The sequence below is a fragment of the Eleutherodactylus coqui genome, chromosome 3, assembly GCF_035609145.1.
Source record: "Eleutherodactylus coqui strain aEleCoq1 chromosome 3, aEleCoq1.hap1, whole genome shotgun sequence".
NCBI lineage: Eukaryota > Metazoa > Chordata > Amphibia > Anura > Eleutherodactylidae > Eleutherodactylus > Eleutherodactylus coqui.
In genome coordinates this window covers 313,846,036-313,872,167 of record NC_089839.1, presented here as the reverse complement: position 1 = coordinate 313,872,167, position 26,132 = coordinate 313,846,036, and the positions used below count along the sequence as shown (strand labels likewise).

Below are 26,132 nucleotides of genomic sequence, written 5' to 3'. Positions count from 1 at the left end.
TATTAGCGATCACTTATTAAGTTTTCCTTTATTAAACTTTCTGAAATTGTTGTAACACAAACTTTAAAAAAAAAAAAACCCCACTTCCGGAAGGATTAATATTTTAGTTTCGCAGATAATGGATCACATTTACATTTCACAGACCTTCGTTCCTCCTTTTGAGTCTGTAACATCCATATAACGTACATTTCTCTTTGTATAAAGGTTGTCTGGAGTTATTAACAGAGGCCTGCATTTCTCCTGTGACAAACAGCGCCTCATCTGTCCTCAGGCTGCACCTGGTAATCACATGAACACAGATGAACCGCAGCACCAGACAGTCCGTGGACAGGAGGGCATGTGTTTCTCAGAAAACAAACACATAACCAAGACTCTCTTTTCTAATCCTGGAGATCTGTAAAGGGGTTGTGCGACCTCTAGCTGTTTTGCTGCAGGAAGCAGATGGCTCCGTACATTGAGCAGTGGCCAGAGTTGATACTGCAGGCTGAGTTCTATTGAAGTGAATGGAATTCAGCCTGGATTACAAGCCCGGGCCACTGCTCAATGTACGGAGCCATCTGCTTCCTGGAGGAGAACAACTAGAAGTGGGACAAGTCCTTTAAGGATGGGTGGCGTTCTTACGCCGCGACGTTTCACTTCACAGAATGATAGTTCCTTAACGTCCTACCCCGCTAAAGGTAAAGCTTAATTCAATGTATCAAACACGTGGACTGCAGGAAGTAGCCAGGAAACCTGCAGGACAGCGGATCTTCACAACTCAAGTTGCAGCAGGTGGTTTCTCAGGAGGTTTTAGCGGTACCTAAATCGTCTTTTGGGTTTGAGTAGCAATTTCCTACTTTTTTTTTTTTGAAATTTTTGCAAAGCGGCTCCAAAACGGAACTTTCGTAGTAAGAATAAAAACACGGAGCAGGCATCTAGACCAGCGCCGGGCGCAGCGGGAGGACAAGAGGCTGGTTTAATAGTGGTTAGGCTGGCATGCTTTTGCAGTTGGTGTAATGAAACATTGTTTAATGGTAATCCCTGGGTTCAGACACAGAGAGGACATGTAAAACCATTGCCCCCATGTCCATATTTTAGAGGTGAGCAGTGAGACGTGGTGACAGGTCATTGTATGTAGTAAAACCTGCAGACATGCTCGTTAACAGTAATTGCAGTCAGAGTGGAAGCAGCAGACGTCTCCGAGCTGCAGCTTGGGTCGTCCCTGTATAGATCCTACAAGCAGCCACCAGATCCTTATTAACAGCGGCCTTCGGTCTGCATCAGTTTCAGATCTCCAAGTCTTACAAGGACGAGACTGAACCTGGAAGTTCCAATAGTGATGAGCACCCAGCAAGCAAGTCCCAAGCGCTGGACCATCCAACCACCCCCCACCCTTCGTGGACACCAGTGGGTAGAATGGTGACAGAGGGTCCCTATGGTCCACACTCCCGTAGAGGAAAGTCAATCAGCTCTGGATGAGGACTGGTAGAGTAGAACAACAAGTCCCAGAATGGAGGGAGGTTGGGTGGACACTCCGGCCAGCCATGACTAATCAGTAGTCAGCAGTGTACTCTGTCCCATGTAATCCACGGCAAAGCAATGTGAACTCCTTCACCATGTCCCGTATTCGGCGCTTGTTCACTCGCTCCCTGCAGGACACGGTACAGGTTAGCGATGCATCATACATACAATAGCCGAAATGTATTAGAGCGTGTCTCCGACTGATGATCGTACCGGAGGAAGGGCATCCGACCCCAGCAAATAGCAGGGACAGCAGCCCCATCACTACAGTACTGACACTGCGCCAATCTTCCACATGTACCACTCACTTGGCGATCTGCGGTATTAACCCCTTAGTGATAACGATTTCTGAGGGATTTTAGGTCCACTTTACAAAAGCCATAACGGCTTTACTTTCCGCAGACATGGCCGTATGAGGGCTTGTTTTTTGTGTGGGAAGCTGTATTTATTTTGGTACATATAATATACATTTTGCTGGAGGGCAGTGAGAGAAAACATCCATTCTGCCAACACGGAGAGCAGCGCAGCGTCAGTACTGCTGTGAAGGGGCCGCAGCCATCGCACGGTCGGCGTTTTGCTTTTCTGCATATCCACCGATCATTTTGCTCCTGCCTGGTGGTGCAATCACCTAATAAGCCAACCTACCTCAGGATGTGCTGCGTGAAGTTATCCTTCTGCTCCTGCGTTACACGGGGGGAGGGGAAGGCATCTTGCTGCATCAATTCCTTTAACCAGACCACCAGGTAGGAGAAGCAGTTCTTATTGAGTGAGAAAAGGATATCCGCAAAGGAGTCCATCAGATTGCGGGAGGCCTGGCCACCGATTCCCTGCAGACGGATACAAGGCATGTCCACAAAACTCTCTACCATGCATTAAAGGGGGTTTCAAATCTGTTTTGCCATTTAGGACCACGAGGGTTTATTGTTTGCAGTAGGAGTTGTACATTTAACTCCTTCCTACCCAGCTCCATTACATTGCAGTGGGAAAGCTATTCCAACGAAGCAGCGTGATAATACGCAGCGGTCGGGACCGTGCATCACTTGTGATTGGCAGCTATGTGAAAGGGAACCTTTCATGAGGTTTTACCAATGTAAGCCACAAGCAGCGCTACAATTCTGATAAGTCCTCTGTTTTCCCCACTTATGTTAGTTTGTCAGCTGCGCCATATGTAAATGAGGTGGGCGGTCTGGTGGGCGTGCCGGACCATCTCTGCTAGCAGCCTATTTGGCCTAATGTCCACCCCTCTCACCTCCTCTGATGTGGACGCTGCAGTAATCACCATCTATGTAGCACTGCTAAATCTCATGCAAGCGCCGTGGTCGTTGACGGACCTCGCATGCGCAGATTGGCAACGCAATTTTGTCCACCAACAGGGCAGACCATCTGCACATGCGCCAGTTGATGACCAGCGAGACAAATGTGTGAGACTTGGCAGCGTCATCCACATCAGAGGAGGCGAGAGAGGTGGACTTGGGGCTGAACAGGCTGCTAGCAGAGACGGTCCGGCATGCCCATCGACCACTCTGCCTCATTTACATACGGCACGAAGGATGCCTTTATTAATTAGCTAACTAAAATAAGCGTGGAAAACAGAGGACTGACAGTATTGTAGCGCGGGTTTTCGCTCGCATTAGTAAAATCTGATGACAGATTCACTTCATACAGCTGGCACCGCACCAACGGCCGAGATGGTTACTTAACCTCTTAGATGTAATGGTCAGTGCTAATATCCAAGTGGTTATAGAGGGAGGGAGCTCAGCTCATCTGTGGCTTTAGACCATCTCTCATAGGCCAGATACACATCATATACAAGCTTTGTAATATGCTTTATGGTACCAAGAATAGGTCATCTCAGGAACGAGAAGAATCTCACCTCTAATGTGGCTTGAAGCAGCAGCTTTCCGTCCTCGTGCACCACTTGCCCGACCGGAGCTAGCTCTCCGCACCTCGGTAGGAACTCCATCTATTGTCAAACAAGAACCAACAATGCCAACTACGTGAGTGGGCTCAAAATCCAAGCAGTACAGAGTCCGGGCGCCGCTTCAGTGACCATCATCTATGTATATAAAGCTGAAAGCCCTCACTGACTGACTCACTGACTCACTCACTGACTGACTGACTCACTGACTCGCCAAAAGTTCTCCAACTTCCCGATGTCGTAGAAACATGAAATTTGGCGCGAGCATAGATTATCTCCAAAATAGGAAAAGAAATGGGTCCCAACTCGATTATTCAATTCTAGCGCAAAAGAATTGGCGTCGAAATTTAACGTACATAATCTAAATCCCTCACTTCCCAATGTCATAGAAACGGGAAATTTGGCACGGGCATTGATTATGTCATAAATAGGAAAGGCTAATGGGTCCCAATTCCATTATTCAATTCTAGCGCAAAAGAATTGGCGTCGAAATTTTACGTGCGGAATGTAATTTTCTCACTTTCCGGTGTCATAGAAACATGAAATTTGGCAGGAGCATTGATTATGTCATAAATAGGAAAAGCTAATGGGTCCCAACTCGATTATTCAATTCTAGCGCAAAAGAATTAGCGTCCAAATTCTACGTACGGAATGCATTTTACTCACTTTCCGGTGTCATAGAAACAGGAAATTTGGCACGAGCATTGATTATGTCATAAATAGGAAAAGCTAATGGGTCCCAACTCCATTATTCAATTTTATGCGCAAAAGAATTAGCGTCCAAATTTTACGTGCGGAATGTAATTTTTTCACTTTCCAGTGTCAGAGAAACGTGAAATTTGGCACCAGCATTGATTATGTCATAAATAGGAAAAGTTCATAGGTCCCAACTCGATTATTCAATTCTAGCACAAAAGAATTGGCGGCAAAATTTTACGTATGTAATCTAATTCTCTCACTTCCTGATGTCATTTTATATAAAGGAAACGTCGCATGGTTACCTCCACATGGTGTTTCCTGGGTAACGCAGAGAACTATGCAAAATGGTGAACATATTTTTTTTCCTCAGTATCTCTAAAGTAACCACGACTTCAGAAGATTTTCCGTGTGAACACCAGATAAACACCAGCACCAAATTAACTCGGGCGAAGCCGGGTATATCAGCTAGTAACTGATAAAAATGATCCTTGAAAGAAATCCTGCTCTTAATACTGCACTAGATTATGAAGACATGGTGTAGTCTCTCAGAATATCGCCAATTCTTGACGTCTTATGAGGCGTCTTTTATTTAAGGTTTAATTTCTAATTGCCGTAATATGTCTTTATAGAGGATGGAGCTCCTCTTTTCTGATACAGAGCTACAAATCCCCTTCCTTCCACACAGCCATCGAGTTACAGGACACCATTATGGCTGCAGAACTCACTGCAGTTCCCATTTGAGTAAATATTAGACCAGTATTCAGTAAACTCTTAAAGCTCCCCCTAGTGGTGGTTGCAGGTAGCTAGAATTTTGTCATTTCAAAATACTCTGGTTTCAGAACAAAATTATGTCCTGGGCTTAGAGGGGGTATACTACTTGCCAATCCACTGGTTCCAGTCCTGGTTTTCAGCTGGTTTTTATCTAGCTAATGTATACTGTTCTCTGACTTACATTGTTGATCACTCGAGCAGCTCTGGCCAATTAGAGAGAAGGCATAGGATATTTGTAGTTTAACACGATCAATACCCCATGAGGATTAGATAGTCTGAAGATTGCGTCGGCCATGTTGGATGAATGAAAACAGGACCTGGAACCGGTGGACCAGACAGACCGCAGAGGAGAACAAATGAAGGTCATGTACCACCGACACCCTCTGGTCTTAGGACAGAATTCCTAAAAACCAGAAGGCTGATTTAAAGAAGTTGTCAGAGTCTACTATACTGATGGTTTATCCTTAGAAGAGCCACTTAATATCAAATCAGCAGAAAACATGCAATGATGATTTTTCTGGCATTGTACTTCTCTGTATCTACTCACAAAGAACAGGCAGCTGGACTTGACAGTCGTTGGCTCGGGGAACTTCAGAGAGAGGACTCCTGGAAGACATGAACACTCAGGTAATTAGTGCTGCACTGTAATGAAACCATGTGCTTCACCTGCAGAAGCCAATTGGCAGAAAAAACGTACAAAATTGGGATGTTCTGCAGTAAAACACAAGCGGTTTTCTTGCATTTGTTCTGTTCAATAAACATGCAAACCCCCTGGATATGAGGGTGGGAACACAACCCAAACTGGCCGGTGTCACAGTGCCATTACATGAGAGTTAGGCCTCTGCCTGACAACGGTTGGGCTGATCCAGCAATTAGCGCTATTACATGAGAATTACCAGTGTTCATGTAATAGCACCCTGTGGGTACATACACACGGGCGGGATTCACGGGCGCGTTCCATCTGATTACGATATGGTCGGACCTCACGCATGAAGAGAACCAATTGGTTTCTATCTGGTTATTGACATGGTGGCCGATGGCCCGAGGTAGAAGAATCCCTGCATATCCGATTTTTGGGCGATTCTTGTTTAAGAATCATACATTAATTCCTATGCAAACAAAAACAAAAATGCCCTCGCATGCAGATTCAATAAGAAGGTCATACCATTTGTACCGCTTCAACTATTGGAAGACATCGGATGCGGTTTTTATGCAAAAATAAATTGTAGTTTCAGAAAAAAAACAAAGAAAAAAATTGCAGATGAATACAGTGCGATGTAGGTCTGCTTTTCTTGGATCTATACCGCACTCGCTTATGTGGTTACGTTCACACGGACCAAGAAAAGGTTGCACCCTAAATTCTTGGGTGCAACTTACATCTGACAGCACACAGACGGATCTTCAAACCCCACGAGGAGTCCGGGCGGCTGCAATCAACATTCCTCTGCCTGCATGTAGAGGCACAGTCGACAATAGCGCTTATTTACTGGAGCAAAGTGCTCTGTGTACAAGAACCCTTATGTCCCTCTTACACCGACAGTCGGGTAAACGACGGCACGAGCGCTGACGGCACCGCTAAGGTTGTTAGTACTCACATAGAGCGTTTACACTGACAGACGTCATCGCTGGATCACGGCCTTCTCGCTCAGCGCGTCGCCTTCTATGTGAAGAGCGCAGCGGGGAGCGTTTACACTGAAGCCCACGATCCAGCGATATAAACCTGTGAGCGATTTTTGGGCATTTACACTGCACAATTATTACTCAAATTCCTCCGTTTGAAGACATTTTGAGCGATAATCATGTAAACGGCCCAGAAGTGACTCAAACTACTGAAGAGCAAACATTTGAAAACTCTGCGTAACTGATTAGTGGCTTCAACAGGAATCCCATAATATAGCGTTACAATCGGGCTCACACGGGCGTGCTGCCAGAATACAGCAGGGGCTGCGAATGAAATGTGTGGAACTTCAGATGGAGGAACGCAATTCTTAAACTGGATCCAACACAATCGGATGCAGACGTGTCATCTTACCACATTGAAAAACCGCCTTAACATCCAGCTCAGCAGACATGAAGAGACACGGCTTGCGCTTCAGGGCCTGTGAAATGTAAGATGGAGAGATGAGGACTTGGTTTAGGCAGTCAGGGGTACACCTTCAGCCACTTACCTGCCATGAGACACGGAAACCCAAGCCGGACAAGTGGAGACTTTCTTCTGAATCGGTGATGCAGGCGCATGTAGAAAACGTGAAAAGTGTGAACGGATTTCTAGATATGCCATAAACTTTCAGATGCCACCTACACACAGACGCCTCGGAGAGGTCTATACCGCCACAGTCCACCACATTGTGGACTGAAACATCAAACACCCTTTAACTCTATAATAAACTTTGTGTTTTGATTTCTCAGCATTTTCAAGATCTCTGCTTGCTGTTCGTTAACAGAATTATTTTAGCTTATTACGCCATTTCCCCCAAAATAAGACCTACCCTGGAAATAAGCACTACCCTGATTTTTCCGGGAGGCTTGAAATATAAGTCCTACCCCAAAAATAAGCCATAGCTCAATTACATTAAAAAAAGAAATACATTACTAGCAGGCTCAGTCCAGGTGCCTCCCGCTGCTCTCCAGAGCTCCGACACGCTTCTTGTAGACCTTCCTGGTTGTGGGATTCATAAATCCCGCCTCCAGGAAGAAATGGCTCTCGAGTGCTACTCAGATAATCAATACAGCACTCGATAAACCAATGCGATAGCTGTGATTGGTTCATCGAGCACTGCACTGGTTGGCTGAGCAGCGGTTGAAGAACCAATCACAGCCATCGCTTCCTGGGAGCAGGATTTATGAATCCCGTAACCAGGAAGTGATCTGTGAGCAGCCTAGGACTGTAAGAAGCACGTCGGAGTTCCGGGGAGCAGCGGGAGAACCTGGATTGAGCCTGCTAGGTGAGTATATTATATAAGACAATCCCAAAAATAAGACCTAGTGCCTATTTTGGGGCTAAAGTTACTATAAGACAGGGTCTTATTTTGGGGGGAACATGGTATCAGATGCAGAAAACTGTCCTGGCCAAGTTCTTCACATACAGCTAAGGGTTTGTTATAATTGTATCCAGTATAGAGAATCCTCTCAGCTACACACTGGACTTCAGGATGATACAATGTATCAGTGTGGGTAAAATGTAATGAACTATCAGGAAAGGAAAGATCTGTGCTGCTGATGGGTTTATGGTACAAAGGATTGTTCAGAATGGATACAATTAGGTTTGTGAGAAGTAACAGATCTACATGACTTTTAAAGTCTACTCACACTTTCAGATGACTTTTCAGAATTAGGTTGCCTGACCACGGGCGATGCGAAATCCCGCGGCGGGAGTAGGAGCCGGCAGAGGGATCTCCGCAGTGAGCCTATCTATCGCTACAATTCTCCGCTCGTGGACAGGGGGGCTGTGCTTTCTATAGCAACTCTATGTGAAGCGTTCACTGCGTTTCCCGTGGCCGGATTATTGCTGCAGGGAACATTCGCTTGTGGACAGGAGCCCTAATGTGTGTACTTGAAGAACAACATTTCTGGCCATTGGATGACTTGTATCCTGCATTTATCCTGTTTTCCCCTCTGCAGGCTCTATCTCCCATTCTCAGTCTTTCCTGATCTAGTGGGATGCAGACTGCTATGACGGCTCCATACACTGTACACATAGGGAGCAGGATCACCCTCATAAGTAACAGCAGCATGTAGGACATTCTACAGCAGCCAGTCAGCAGCTTCCTCCTCTGCCCTCTCCAAAGACTTCTAGTGGCCAGAGGAATTTTTTTCAGCACAAAACCAACACTATAGGTAAATCAAGTAACTGGTGCTTTTGCTAGTTATTACATTGGCGGTCACGTAAAACCAGATCGTGAAACATTTTACATTTTCTAAACGGCCTTTACGTTCTGTTTGTATATTTTTTTTATTCTGTTGGCTGTACATAACTAGGGGGGGGGGGGTCCTGGGCTGCATGTAGCAGCATTAAGAGAATATAGTGATATGGCAGCCTTGGGGGCTATTCACATAAAGGTTAGGAGGGGACCCACTGACCTGTACGGGAGACTGTTTCAGACATACTCTGTGAACTGCAGCGGTCATTTTGCAGGCAGGGGGCGAAGAGTCACAGCTAATCACCTACTGTGAATGGTGGATCCTGTGCCATCTACATATAGGTGTCACCTCAGTGTAATCCTGCCTGTGATCTCAGTGAGACAACCACTGCAAAGCTTTCTCTACAGATAAGGAAGTGACAGACAAGCGTTAAGCCCCATTTACATGGGATGCGCTGTCAGGAAACCGATGCCCGACAAGCGTATTCCAGCGTGTTCGTGCTCGCTGTACTGTTGCGAGTATTGCTGGCGTTGTTTAGAGCGTGACCGGCATGGAGGCCAGGCGGCCGGGGAACGCTCTCCACCCACCCGCCTCTATTCACTGTAAGAAGTCATTCAGAACTGAACGACTGCGGTTTACGCTGAACTGCTATTTGTTCAGGTTTCTGCATGCATTTACACAGGACAAGTATCATTCCAATTCCCGCGGGAGCGCAGGGATGTGAACAATCATCCCGTGTAAACAGGTAATTGGGGTTTGTGGTCAGTCTGAAAAACAAAGGACTTTAAATTTTTTTTAAATGCAAATAGAAAGTTAAAAAGAAATCACCAAAAAGTTATAAAACATGTGTTTTTATATAATAAAGGGTCACAGTGACATCAGGAAGTGACCGATTCCCTTTATAGAAACATTTTTCGTTTTGTATGAAGATCCTTAAAGCGAGAAGAGATCTTGTAAAGGCGAGTAACAAACACAAAAGCGCACAGTTTACACCCGTTTTTGGCTTTCATAATGAAAATACAATTCACACATTCTGGTCAGGCCATACTTAGGACTTGTCACCAGTTGTGAGAAAGGTGGCCATGGATATCCGAGGTGGGCCTGGTCACCACACTGAAGACCGATTTAAAAAGGAAGGCCTGAAAACGGCACAAATGTCGGCTGCCCATAACGGATTTAATCTTTTACTTATAAGCAGTCTTAAATGCGCCGAATCTATTTAGAAGTTATAATACAGGATGTAACTCCGAAGCGCTCCAAGATCATGTGTTACTGTGAGGGCCGGGTGCCTGCGCTGCAGCAGCTGAGCCAGGTCTACATGCCAGGTGGAACGGCTGCATCATTCTACCAGCAATAATGCCCTTTTACCCACACAATTCTGTGGCCAGCCGCCGCTGCATGTGGGATGAATCCGACTGCTGCAGCATGGGAAACCAACCTCACGTAGGCCAATTCTGCAGAAATCTTTGATGTGGTTTTCAGCGCACGGCCCTTTAAGTAATACGGAACAACATTCATTTTAATACATTTCTACCTACAAAGTGACAATTGGTGACTTAGATGTAAAAGGGCGTCTGTACAGACAGCAGATCTCCACCGATTGCCGGGTGGTATCCGCATCACACAATGACAGGTACAGGAGTCACCCAGCAAGCAGCGTGTCTGCCCGCGGCGATGATCCGCTGTGTGTATAGGTACGCTTAAATGAGCTTATTAAAGCATCGTTAGGCATCATTCATTGCAGAAGACATTACTCTAATCAGTAATCAATGCATAAGGATTGACGTCTGAGGGGTGTGGCCAGGTGACATCACCGCGGTCATGCTCTGACATCATCATGGGGGTGGGGATTCAACAGAGACCCTTAAAATCCAAACATAGAGAATGCAAACACACACTGGATGCATCTCTCTACATTTATAATCCATACTGAGGGACTAGCAAAATAACGAAAGTTTCAATGAAACAACCCATATATGAGAACAATCCGGTCCCCCCCATGTGATTGTCCTTCTGCTTCCATGAACAGGCCATGGCAATATGTATCCATCATCTCTGCTGAGGCAGAAGAAACACATCTAGGACTTGTGGACTCTCCGCTGTAATCAAGACTCATTATCTTAGAGACGTTCATTAGTAAAGACCAAAAAGCCTAAACTTTCCCTCCCTTAAGCGGTTATGAAATCTGCCAGGCTGCCTGCGCCCGGCCAAGCGGGGAGACACCAAGGCAGCTGGCAGACAGATTTTCTAGAGATCGGAATTGCTATTTTGTGTAAAGGTGTAGTCAGGCGGTGCAGTTAAAACCACAATAAAAAAACACGTATTCAGGAGCCGCTTGTGTTTTTACTGCAGTTTTTCAGGTTGCATTTTTTATGACAATAGCATTAAAAACTACAGCAAACAGCCGAGTTTAACACTTTAACTGCACAGTCTGAACAGAACCCAAGTATGCAGTCAGAACGAGGAAATAACTAATTCAGAACTCTTAAAAAGCCGAGTCACACACAGCTTTACAAGAGGACTAATACATCTCCAGCGCCTCCTATTGGAAGGTAGCAACCATATAAAGTCAATGTCTGACCTCCTAATAGGCCCTGCAATATGACTGGGGGTGTAAGCCAAAGCAGAGTCTTGTCAAAGGAAGAGATACCAATGTACTGTTCAAAGATCGCGTATTGACTCAGAGCAACTACTGTACCCTCCAATAGGAGGCGCTGTAGAGGCATTTCTTCAACTCTCCTTTACATACTTTTTCCCCAGGAATCATTGCATATAACATAAGACTCCCTAATGCCTTTGTGTTGCTTACCACAAGGAGAAACATTACCACCCCGTACTAAAGAGGACTGATAGCATTGTTCCCCATCTGCACACACTGTCTTTAGCTCTGCAGCTTGCAGGTCGCACATTTCCCAATCCGTTCGGTCTAGTGTCTAGCAGCTGCAATGACATACAGAGTGACTTTTCCAGGTAGAGTAGCATGAAGGGTGGGACGGCAGTCTTGTAATATCCTGAATCTCAATGGTCCAGGAGCCATGACCTACTTATGGGCACTAACAGTCCCAGCGCTTTACACACGTGGGATTTGGTCTCGTTTGCTTTCAGTGAGGGCGTCTCAAAGAAAGAACTGGAGCAAAACTTGATGGAGAAAGGCTACAGAACATAAAAGAAATCATAGAGGGGAGGACGGGAGAGAACAGAAAGCCAAATTGAATCAAATAAGGAGGAAGAGAGAGAGAAAGAAAGAAAAGTGAATGAAATAAACCCAAAACACACCTGTGCCAGGAGTTGCATAAATGAATCAACAATATCAGGATGGTCCCTGGGTCCTAAAAATATAATAAAGATGTAACTTAAGAGAAAATTATACAAACAGCAACTTAATCTCATATAAGTCATGTGATACAGAAAGAAGTTTACAGGGGGATGTGAGGGGGGGAGGGGTGAATGGGGTGGATGGGAGGGGGAGGGGTAAAAAGACATGAACAACTCGTCAAAGAAACAAAATTATGAGACTTGGAAAACCCAAAAAATAGAACGAACAAATCAAAAAGAAAGATGCTTCAGACCCTGACCATCCCGCACACTCAAGACATCAGTGATGGAAGGCGGAAGGAGGACGCGGACGAGCCAGGGGTCATGGAGCGCTGCCGCGGTATGGGCGGAGGTAGGGGGCCGGTAAGTAGCCACCGGACAGACGGCTGCCGTCCTTTACCAGACCTATCAACCAGCTTAAACTCAGCGTTCCGTACCTCGTGGCCAACAACTCGTCTAAAGGGTCAGTCTGTAAATAAAAGGTCCCAATACAAGCCCCCGTCATTGCATCTCATCTTCTATTCCTCCCATCTTCATGTAACATTCAGAGGCCGACTCTCCCTCCTGTCACCTGGCATTGCTACAATGTATTCAATAGAGGGAAACAGCGGGGTACAAGCTGGGCAGGTCTGCTATAAAAGTATCAATGTAGACTGAATGAACCCTTTATTAGAGCCCCCGATCCTCTCACGATTGGCGCCCCCTGTATGTAATTCCCCCCGTGACCCCGGAGTGCGGTATAAGATCACGTGACAAGTTTTCCGTGGATCAGTTTCAGTGTGAATCCACATTAGATGGAAGATCCAGCGATCGGAGCGACTTCCAGCGAGGCCGGGTCATCGGTGCTGGACTAGCCTGTATATTGGCAGCCGTGTTACTGTTTAATGACAGCAAACAGTCAATATTGAAAGTTACCTGGCTTTCCACAGGATAGAGGAGAACATTATGATCGGTGGGGGTCCGACTGATGGGACCCCCCTAGGCTTACCGCTGCTCCAGTCACTTCAATGGGACCGAGTTCAAGCACTCGGCCGTCTCTAGCAGTGGCACTGAAATGAATGGAGTGGTGGTTCCCCATTCATGCAGGGACCTTTGGGACCCCTAATTTCAGTATTTGTAGGATCCCGGCAGTTGGACCCCCACTAATCCCAAGCTGTGGAGGGGGGTAAGATTAGATGTTGGCACAACCCTTTTGAGCCTGTACTGACAGATGGGAGTGTGTGACGGCTGCTTAGATATATATATTGACTCTTCTACATGCCAAGTGCGCAGCGGCACTGTTTTCTAGTACGGTTCTCTACTTGGGGTACAAAATATATTTTGAGTATAATCTACTATTGATTTACTGTAAACGATCACGTAATAGTGAGGTAATGGACACAACCCGTCCTGCGTATACAGAACTGAATAGACTGCAGCCCCACATTCAGGCCTGCAAGGACTTCGCCCCTAGTAAGCTGCAGCGGGCGGATGCTGCTGTAATCCCCAGGTATAGCAAGTAACGGTGGACACATATTACAGAATCATCCAGGATAGGTCAGCGGCATTCTACATTATCTCCACACTCCTACGAACCATCAGGAAGAACCAAATGTCAGACCGGCCCACTTCACTATACTTAATACATCGGCTATGTGATACAGTGACTGCGTGGAAATAAAGCCCTCCCACCTCCTTTATCTCCTGTAGCAGCACTACTGCCACCTCTTGGCCATTACTATTATCTCCTGTAGCAGTAGTAGTGCCACCTCCTGGCCATTACTATTATCTCCTGTAGCAGTAGTAGTGCCACCTCCTGGCCATTACTATTATCTCCTGTAGCAGTAGTAGTGCCACCTCCTGGCCATTACTATTATCTCCTGTAGCAGTACTAGTGCCACCTCCTGGTCATTACCATTATCTCCTATAGCAGCAGTAGTGCCACCTCCTAGCCATTACTATTATCTCCTGTAGCAGTAGTAGTGCCACCTCCTAGCCATTACTATTATCTCCTGTAGCAGTAGTAGTGCCCCCTCCTGACCATTGCGCTGCGGAATATGTTGGCGCTATACAAATAAAGTTTATTATTATTACCATTCTCTCCTGTAGCAGCACTACTGCCACCTCCTGACCATTACCATTATCTCCTGTAGTAGTAGTGCCCCCTCCTGGCCATTACCATTATCTCCTGTAGCAGCAGTAGTGCCACCTCCTGGTAATTACCATTATCTCCTGTAGCAGCAGTAGTGCCACCTCCTGGTCATTACCATTATCTCCTGTAGCAGTAGTGCCCCTTCCTGGCCATTATCATTATCTCCTGTAGCAGTAGTAGTGCCACCTCCTGGACATTACCATTATCTCCTGTAGCAGTAGTGCCCCCTCCTGGCCATTACCATTATCTCCTGTAGCAGCAGTAGTGCCCCCTCCTGGCCATTACCATTATCTCCTGTAGCAGTAGTGCCATCTGCTGGCCATTAGTGGTCCTGCTGCACTAATCCTCCCAGCACAAGATACAGAAAATACAATAATAATGTACATCCTTATAAAATGAATTTATAGATCTAACCTTTAATACAAAGTAATAAAATGCCTCATCAGTCTGGGGGTCATCTGATACTACCGGCCATTACTGCACTATAACATCATCAGTCTGGGGGTCATCTGATACTACCGGCCATTACTGCACTATAACATCATCAGTCTGGGGGTCACCTGATACTACCGGCCATTACTGCACTATAACATCATCAGTCTGGGGGTCATCTGATACTACCGGCCATTACTGCACTATAACATCATCAGTCTGGGGGTCATCTGATACTACCGGCCATTACTGCACTATAACATCATCAGTCTGGGGGTCATCTGATACTACCGGCCATTACTGCACTATAACATCATCAGTCTGGGGGTCATCTGATACTACGGGCCATTACTGCACTATAACATCATCAGTCTGGGGGTCATCTGATACTACGGGCCATTACTGCACTATAACATCATCAGTCTGGGAATCATCTGATACTACCGGCCATTACTGCACTATAACATCATCAGTCTGGGGGTCATCTGATACTACCGGCCATTACTGCACTATAACATCATCAGTCTGGGGGTCATCTGATACTACCGGCCATTACTGCACTATATCATCATCAGTCTGGGGGTCATCTGATACTACCGGCCATTACTGCACTATAACATCATCAGTCTGGGGGGTCATCTGATACTACCGGCCATTACTGCACTATAACATCATCAGTCTGGGGGTCATCTGATACTACCGGCCATTACTGCACTATAACATCATCAGTCTGGGGGTCATCTGATACTACCGGCCATTACTGCACTATAACATCCTCAGTCTGGGGGTCATCTGATACTACCGGCCATTACTGCACTATAACATCATCAGTCTGGGGGTCATCTGATACTACCGGCCATTACTGCACTATAACATCATCAGTCTGGGGGTCATCTGATACTACCGGCCATTACTGCACTATAACATCATCAGTCTGGGGGTCACCTGATACTACCGGCCATTACTGCACTATAACATCATCAGTCTGGGGGTCATCTGATACTACCGGCCATTACTGCACTATAACATCATCAGTCTGGGGGTCATCTGATACTACCGGCCATTACTGCACTATAACATCATCAGTCTGGGGGTCATCTGATACTACCGGCCATTACTGCACTATATCATCATCAGTCTGGGGGTCATCTGATACTACCGGCCATTACTGCACTATAACATCATCAGTCTGGGGGGTCATCTGATACTACCGGCCATTACTGCACTATAACATCATCAGTCTGGGGGTCATCTGATACTACCGGCCATTACTGCACTATAACATCATCAGTCTGGGGGTCATCTGATACTACCGGCCATTACTGCACTATAACATCCTCAGTCTGGGGGTCATCTGATACTACCGGCCATTACTGCACTATAACATCATCAGTCTGGGGGTCATCTGATACTACCGGCCATTACTGCACTATAACATCCTCAGTCTGGGGGTCATCTGATACTACCGGCCATTACTGCACCATAACATCATCAGTCTGGGGGTCATCTGATACTACGGGCCATTACTGCACTATAACATCATCAGTCTGGGGGTCATCTGATACTACCGGCCATTACTGCACTATAACATCCTCAGTCTGGGGGTCATCTGATACTACCGCCCATTACTACACTATAACATCATCAGTCTGGGGGTCATCTGATACTACCGGCCATTACTGCACTATAACATCATCAGTCTGGGGGTCATCTGATACTACCGGCCATTACTACACTATAACATCATCAGTCTGGGGGTCATCTGATACTACCGGCCATTACTGCACTATAACATCATCAGTCTGGGGGTCATCTGATACTACCGGCCATTACTGCACCATAACATCATCAGTCTGGGGGTCATCTGATACTACGGGCCATTACTGCACTATAACATCCTCAGTCTGGGGGTCATCTGATACTACCGGCCATTACTGCACTATAACATCATCAGTCTGGGGGTCATCTGATACTACCGGCCATTACTGCACTATAACATCATCAGTCTGGGGGTCATCTGATACTACCGGCCATTACTGCACTATAACATCATCAGTCTGGGGGTCATCTGATACTACCGGCCATTACTGCACTATAACATCATCAGTCTGGGGGTCATCTGATACTACCGGCCATTACTGCACTATAACATCATCAGTCTGGGGGTCATCTGATACTACCGGCCATTACTGCACTATAACATCCTCAGTCTGGGGGTCATCTGATACTACCGGCCATTACTGCACTATAACATCCTCAGTCTGGGGGTCATCTGATACTACCGGCCATTACTGCACTATAACATCCTCAGTCTGGGGGTCATCTGATACTACCGGCCATTACTGCACTATAACATCATCAGTCTGGGGGTCATCTGATACTACCGGCCATTACTGCACTATAACATCCTCAGTCTGGGGGTCATCTGATACTACCGGCCATTACTGCACTATAACATCCTCAGTCTGGGGGTCATCTGATACTACGGGCCATTACTGCACTATAACATCCTCAGTCTGGGGGTCATCTGATACTACCGGCCATTACTGCACTATAACATCATCAGTCTGGGGATCATCTGATACTACCGGCCATTACTGCACTATAACATCAGTCTGGGGGTCATCTGATACTACCGGCCATTACTGCACTATAACATCATCAGTCTGGGGGTCATCTGATACTACCGGCCATTACTGCACTATAACATCCTCAGTCTGGGGGTCATCTGATACTACCGGCCATTACAGCACTATAACATCATCAGTCTGGGGGTCATCTGATACTACCGGCCATTACTGCACTATAACATCCTCAGTCTGGGGGGTCATCTGATACTACCGGCCATTACTGCACTATAACATCATCAGTCTGGGGGTCATCTGATACTACCGCCCATTACTGTATTATAACATCATCAGTCTGGGGGTCATCTGATACTACGGGCCATTACTGCACTATAACATCATCAGTCTGGGGGATCATCTGATACTACCGGCCATTACTGCACTATAACATCATCAGTCTGGGGGTCATCTGATACTACCGGCCATTACTGCACTATAACATCATCAGTCTGGGGGATCATCTGATACTACCGGCCATTACTGCACTATAACATCATCAGTCTGGGGGTCATCTGATACTACCGGCCATTACTGCACTATAACATCATCAGTCTGGGGGTCATCTGATACTACCGGCCATTACTGCACTATAACATCCTCAGTCTGGGGGTCATCTGATACTACGGGCCATTACTGCACTATAACATCATCAGTCTGGGGGTCATCTGATACTACCGGCCATTACTGCACTATAACATCATCAGTCTGGGGGTCATCTGATACTACGGGCCATTACTGCACTATAACATCCTCAGTCTGGGGGTCATCTGATACTACGGGCCATTACTGTACTATAACATCCTCAGTCTGGGGGTCATCTGATACTACCGGCCATTACTGCACTATAACATCATCAGTCTGGGGGTCATCTGATACTACCGGCCATTACTGCACTATATCATCATCAGTCTGGGGGTCATCTGATACTACCGGCCATTACTGCACTATAACATCATCAGTCTGGGGTCATCTGATACTACCGGCCATTACTGCACTATAACATCATCAGTCTGGGGGTCATCTGATACTACCGGCCATTACTGCACTATAACATCATCAGTCTGGGGGTCATCTGATACTACCGGCCATTACTGCACTATAACATCCTCAGTCTGGGGGTCACCTGATACTACCGGCCATTACTGCACTATAACATCATCAGACTGGGGGTCATCTGATACTACCGGCCATTACTGCACTATAACATCATCAGTCTGGGGGGTCATCTGATACTACGGGCCATTACTGCACTATAACATCATCAGTCTGGGGATCATCTGATACTACCGGCCATTACTGCACTATAACATCATCAGTCTGGGGGTCATCTGATACTACGGGCCATTACTGCACTATAACATCATCAGTCTGGGGGTCATCTGATACTACCGGCCATTACTGCACTATAACATCATCAGTCTGGGGGTCATCTGATACTACGGGCCATTACTGCACTATAACATCATCAGTCTGGGGGGTCATCTGATACTACCGGCCATTACTGCACTATAACATCATCAGTCTGGGGGTCATCTGATACTACGGGCCATTACTGCACTATAACATCATCAGTCTGGGGGTCATCTGATACTACCGGCCATTACTGCACTATAACATCATCAGTCTGGGGGTCATCTGATACTACGGGCCATTACTGCACTATAACATCATCAGTCTCGGGGGTCATCTGATACTACCGGCCATTACTGCACTATAACATCATCAGTCTGGGGGTCATCTGACACTACCGGCCATTACTGCACTATAACATCATCAGTCTGGGGGTCATCTGATACTACCGGCCATTACTGCACTATAACATCCTCAGTCTGGGGGTCATCTGATACTACCGGCCATTACTGCACTATAACATCCTCAGTCTGGGGGTCATCTGATACTACCGGCCATTACTGCACTATAACATCATCAGTCTGGGGGTCATCTGATACTACCGGCCATTACTGCACTATAACATCCTCAGTCTGGGGGTCATCTGATACTACCGGCCATTACTGCACTATAACATCCTCAGTCTGGGGGTCATCTGATACTACCGGCCATTACTGCACTATAACATCATCAGTCTGGGGGTCATCTGATACTACCGGCCATTACTGCACTATAACATCATCAGTCTGGGGGTCATCTGATACTACCGGCCATTACTGCACTATAACATCATCAGTCTGGGGGTCATCTGATACTACGGGCCATTACTGCACTATAACATCATCAGTCTGGGGATCATCTGATACTACCGGCCATTACTGCACTATAACATCATCAGTCTGGGGGTCATCTGATACTACCGGCCATTACTGCACTATAACATCATCAGTCTGGGGGTCATCTGATACTACCGGCCATTACTGCACTATAACATCATCAGTCTGGGGGATCATCTGATACTACCGGCCATTACTGCACTATAACATCATCAGTCTGGGGGTCATCTGATACTACGGGCCATTACTGCACTATAACATCCTCAGTCTGGGGGTCATCTGATACTACGGGCCATTACTGCACTATAACATCATCAGTCTGGGGGTCATCTGATACTACGGGCCATTACTGCACTATAACATCATCAGTCTGGGGGTCATCTGATACTACCGGCCATTACTGCACTATAACATCATCAGTCTGGGGGTCATCTGATACTACCGGCCATTACTGCACTATAACATCATCAGTCTGGGGGTCATCTGATACTACCGGCCATTACTGCACTATAACATCATCAGTCTGGGGGTCATCTGATACTACCGGCCATTACTGCACTATAACATCATCAGTCTGGGGGTCATCTGATACTACCGGCCATTACTGCACTATAACATCCTCAGTCTGGGGGTCATCTGATACTACCGGCCATTACTGCACTATAACATCATCAGTCTGGGGGTCATCTGATACTACCGGCCATTACTGCACTATAACATCCTCAGTCTGGGGGTCATCTGATACTACCGGCCATTACTGCACTATAACATCATCAGTCTGGGGGTCATCTGATACTACCGGCCATTACTGCACTATAACATCATCAGTCTGGGGGTCATCTGATACTACGGGCCATTACTGCACTATAACATCATCAGTCTGGGGGTCATCTGATACTACCGGCCATTACTGCACTATAACATCATCAGTCTGGGGGTCACCTGATACTACCGGCCATTACTGCACTATAACATCATCAGTCTGGGGGTCATCTGATACTACCGGCCATTACTGCACTATATCATCATCAGTCTGGGGGTCATCTGATACTACCGGCCATTACTGCACTATAACATCATCAGTCTGGGGATCATCTGATACTACGGGCCATTACTGCACTATAACATCCTCAGTCTGGGGGTCATCTGATACTACCGGCCATTACTGCACTATAACATCATCAGTCTGGGGGTCATCTGATACTACCGGCCATTACTGCACTATAACATCATCAGTCTGGGGGTCATCTGATACTACGGGCCATTACTGCACTATAACATCATCAGTCTGGGGGTCATCTGATACTACCGGCCATTACTGCACTATAACATCATCAGTCTGGGGGTCACCTGATACTACCGGCCATTACTGCACTATAACATCATCAGTCTGGGGGTCATCTGATACTACCGGCCATTACTGCACTATAACATCATCAGTCTGGGGGTCATCTGATACTACCGGCCATTACTGCACTATAACATCATCAGTCTGGGGGTCATCTAATACTACCGGCCATTACTGCACTATAACATCATCAGTCTGGGGGTCATCTGATACTACCGGCCATTACTGCACTATAACATCATCAGTCTGGGGGTCATCTGATACTACCGGCCATTACTGCACTATAACATCATCAGTCTGGGGATCATCTGATACTACGGGCCATTACTGCACTATAACATCCTCAGTCTGGGGGTCATCTGATACTACCGGCCATTACTGCACTATAACATCATCAGTCTGGGGGTCATCTGATACTACCGGCCATTACTGCACTATAACATCATCAGTCTGGGGGTCACCTGATACTACCGGCCATTACTGCACTATAACATCATCAGTCTGGGGGTCATCTGATACTACCGGCCATTACTGCACTATAACATCATCAGTCTGGGGGTCATCTGATACTACCGGCCATTACTGCACTATAACATCATCAGTCTGGGGGTCATCTGATACTACCGGCCATTACTGCACTATAACATCATCAGTCTGGGGGTCATCTGATACTACCGGCCATTACTGCACTATAACATCATCAGTCTGGGGGTCATCTGATACTACCGGCCATTACTGCACTATAACATCATCAGTCTGGGGGTCATCTAATACTACCGGCCATTACTGCACTATAACATCATCAGTCTGGGGGTCATCTGATACTACCGGCCATTACTGCACTATAACATCATCAGTCTGGGGGTCACCTGATACTACCGGCCATTACTGCACTATAACATCATCAGTCTGGGGGTCATCTGATACTACCGGCCATTACTGCACTATAACATCATCAGTCTGGGGGTCATCTGATACTACCGGCCATTACTGCACTATAACATCATCAGTCTGGGGGTCATCTGATACTACCGGCCATTACTGCACTATAACATCATCAGTCTGGGGGGTCATCTGATACTACGGGCCATTACTGCACTATAACATCATCAGTCTGGGGGTCATCCGATACTACCGGCCATTACTGCACTATAACATCATCAGTCTGGGGGTCATCTGATACTACCGGCCATTACTGCACTATAACATCATCAGTCTGGGGGTCATCTGATACTACCGGCCATTACTGCACTATAACATCATCAGTCTGGGGGTCATCTGATACTACCGGCCATTACTGCACTATAACATCATCAGTCTGGGGGTCATCTGATACTACCGGCCATTACAGCACTATAACATCATCAGTCTGGGGGTCATCTGATACTACCGGCCATTACTGCACTATAACATCATCAGTCTGGGGATCATCTGATACTACCGGCCATTACTGCACTATAACATCATCAGTCTGGGGGTCATCTGATACTACCGGCCATTACTGCACTATAACATCATCAGTCTGGGGGTCATCTGATACTACCGGCCATTACTGCACTATAACATCATCAGTCTGGGGGTCATCTGATACTACGGGCCATTACTGCACTATAACATCATCAGTCTGGGGGTCATCTGATACTACGGGCCATTACTGCACTATAACATCATCAGTCTGGGGGTCATCTGATACTACCGGCCATTACTGCACTATAACATCATCAGTCTGGGGATCATCTGATACTACCGGCCATTACTGCACTATAACATCATCAGTCTGGGGGTCATCTGATACTACCGGCCATTACTGCACTATAACATCCTCAGTCTGGGGGGTCATCTGATACTACCGGCCATTACTGCACTATAACATCATCAGTCTGGGGGTCATCTGATACTACGGGCCATTACTGCACTATAACATCATCAGTCTGGGGGTCATCTGATAATACCGGCCATTACTGCACTATAACATCCTCAGTCTGGGGGTCATCTGATACTACCGGCCATTACTGCACTATAACATCATCAGTCTGGGGGTCATCTGATACTACGGGCCATTACTGCACTATAACATCCTCAGTCTGGGGGTCATCTGATACTACCGGCCATTACTGCACTATAACCTCATCAGTCTGGGGGTCATCTGATACTACCGGCCATTACTGCACTATAACATCATCAGTCTGGGGGTCATCTGATACTACCGGCCATTACTGCACTATAACATCATCAGTCTGGGGGTCATCTGATACTACCGGCCATTACTGCACTATAACATCATCAGTCTGGGGATCATCTGATACTACCGGCCATTACTGCACTATAACATCATCAGTCTGGGGGGTCATCTGATACTACCGGCCATTACTGCACTATAACATCATCAGTCTGGGGGTCATCTGATACTACCGGCCATTACTGCACTATAACATCATCAGTCTGGGGGTCACCTGATACTACCGGCCATTACTGCACTATAACATCATCAGTCTGGGGGTCATCTGATACTACGGGCCATTACTGCACTATAACATCATCAGTCTGGGGGTCATCTGATACTACCGGCCATTACTGCACTATAACACCATCAGTCTGGGGGTCATCTGATACTACCGGCCATTACTGCACTATAACATCATCAGTCTGGGGGTCATCTGATACTACCGGCCATTACTGCACTATAACATCATCAGTCTGGGGGTCATCTGATACTACCGGCCATTACTGCACTATAACATCATCAGTCTGGGGGTCATCTGATACTACCGGCCATTACTGCACTATAACATCATCAGTCTGGGGGTCATCTGATACCACCGGCCATTACTGCACTATAACATCATCAGTCTGTGGGTCATCTGATACTACCGGCCATTACTGCACTATAACATCATCAGTCTGGGGGTCATCTGATACTACCGGCCATTACTGCACTATAACATCATCAGTCTGGGGGTCATCTGATACTACCGGCCATTACTGCACTATAACATCATCAGTCTGGGGGGTCATCTGATACTACCGGCCATTACTGCACTATAACATCATCAGTCTGGGGGTCATCTGATACTACCGGCCATTACTGCACTATAACATCATCAGTCTGGGGGTCATCTGATACTACCGGCCATTACTGCACTATAACATCATCAGTCTGGGGGTCATCTGATACTACGGGCCATTACTGCACTATAACATCATCAGTCTGGGGGTCATCTGATACTACCGGCCATTACTGCACTATAACATCATCAGTCTGGGGGTCATCTGATACTACGGCCATTACTGCACTATAACATCATCAGTCTGGGGGTCACCTGATACTACCGGCCATTACTGCACTATAACATCATCAGTCTGGGGGTCACCTGATACTACCGGCCATTACTGCACTATAACATCATCAGTCTGGGGGTCATCTGATACTACCGGCCATTACTGCACTATAACATCATCAGTCTGGGGATCATCTGATACTACCGGCCATTACTGCACTATAACATCAGTCTGGGGATCATCTGATACTACGGGCCATTACTGCACTATAACATCAGTCTGGGGGTCATCTGATACTACCGGCCATTACTGCACTATAACATCCTCAGTCTGGGGGTCACCTGATACTACCGGCCATTACTGCACTATAACATCATCAGTCTGGGGGTCATCTGATACTACCGGCCATTACTGCACTATAACATCCTCAGTCTGGGGGTCATCTGATACTACCGGCCATTACTGCACTATAACATCATCAGTCTGGGGGTCATCTGATACTACCGGCCATTACTGCACTATAACATCATCAGTCTGGGGGTCATCTGATACTACCGGCCATTACTGCACTATAACGTCATCAGTCTGGGGGTCATCTGATACTACGGGCCATTACTGCACTATAACATCATCAGTCTGGGGGTCATCTGATACTACGGGCCATTACTGCACTATAACATCCTCAGTCTGGGGGTCATCTGATACTACCGGCCATTACTGTACTATAACATCATCAGTCTGGGGGTCATCTGATACTACCGGCCATTACTGCACTATAACATCATCAGTCTGGGGGTCATCTGATACTACGGCCATTACTGCACTATAACATCATCAGTCTGGGGGTCATCTGATACTACGGGCCATTACTGCACTATAACATCATCAGTCTGGGGGGTCATCTGATACTACCGGCCATTACTGTACTATAACATCATCAGTCTGGGGGTCATCTGATACTACCGGCCATTACTGCACTATAACATCATCAGTCTGGGGGTCATCTGATACTACCGGCCATTACTGCACTATAACATCATCAGTCTGGGGGTCATCTGATACTACCGGCCATTACTGCACTATAACATCATCAGTCTGGGGGTCATCTGATACTACCGGCCATTACTGCACTATAACATCATCAGTCTGGGGGTCATCTGATACTACCGCCCATTACTGTATTATAACATCATCAGTCTGGGGGTCATCTGATACTACGGGCCATTACTGCACTATAACATCATCAGTCTGGGGGTCATCTGATACTACCGGCCATTACTGCACTATAACATCATCAGTCTGGGGGTCATCTGATACTACGGCCATTACTGCACTATAACATCATCAGTCTGGGGGTCATCTGATACTACGGGCCATTACTGCACTATAACATCATCAGTCTGGGGGGTCATCTGATACTACCGGCCATTACTGCACTATAACATCATCAGTCTGGGGGTCATCTGATACTACCGGCCATTACTGCACTATAACATCATCAGTCTGGGGGTCATCTGATACTACCGGCCATTACTGCACTATAACATCATCAGTCTGGGGGTCATCTGATACTACCGGCCATTACTGCACTATAACATCATCAGTCTGGGGGTCATCTGATACTACCGCCCATTACTGTATTATAACATCATCAGTCTGGGGGTCATCTGATACTACCGGCCATTACTGCACTATAACATCATCAGTCTGGGGGTCATCTGATACTACCGGCCATTACTGTACTATAACATCATCAGTCTGGGGGTCATCTGATACTACCGGCCATTACTGCACTATAACATCATCAGTCTGGGGGTCATCTGATACTACAGCCATTACTGCACTATAACATCATCAGTCTGGGGGGTCATCTGATACTACCGGCCATTACTGCACTATAACATCCTCAGTCTGGGGGTCATCTGATACTACCGGCCATTACTGCACTATAACATCATCAGTCTGGGGGTCATCTCATACTACCGGCCATTACTGCACTATAACATCATCAGTCTGGGGGTCATCT

At 46.5% G+C, this 26,132-nt stretch overlaps 1 protein-coding gene across 2 annotated transcripts in view; it reads right to left on the bottom strand.

The window, feature by feature from the left end:
• Window positions 1-9: 9 nt before the first annotated feature.
• Window positions 10-26,132, bottom strand: part of IPO13 (importin 13) — an 87,080-nt gene continuing 60,957 nt past the window's right edge. For both annotated transcript variants that reach the window (XM_066597948.1, XM_066597949.1), the window contains exons 16-21: window positions 12,026-12,078; window positions 6,921-6,987; window positions 5,436-5,494; window positions 3,374-3,463; window positions 2,146-2,327; window positions 10-1,628 (exon numbers count right to left, since the gene is read on the bottom strand). In XM_066597948.1, the coding sequence (XP_066454045.1) occupies window positions 1,532-1,628; window positions 2,146-2,327; window positions 3,374-3,463; window positions 5,436-5,494; window positions 6,921-6,987; window positions 12,026-12,078 (548 nt within the window). In that variant the 3' untranslated portion in view covers window positions 10-1,531. The remainder of the gene's footprint in view (window positions 1,629-2,145; window positions 2,328-3,373; window positions 3,464-5,435; window positions 5,495-6,920; window positions 6,988-12,025; window positions 12,079-26,132) is intronic.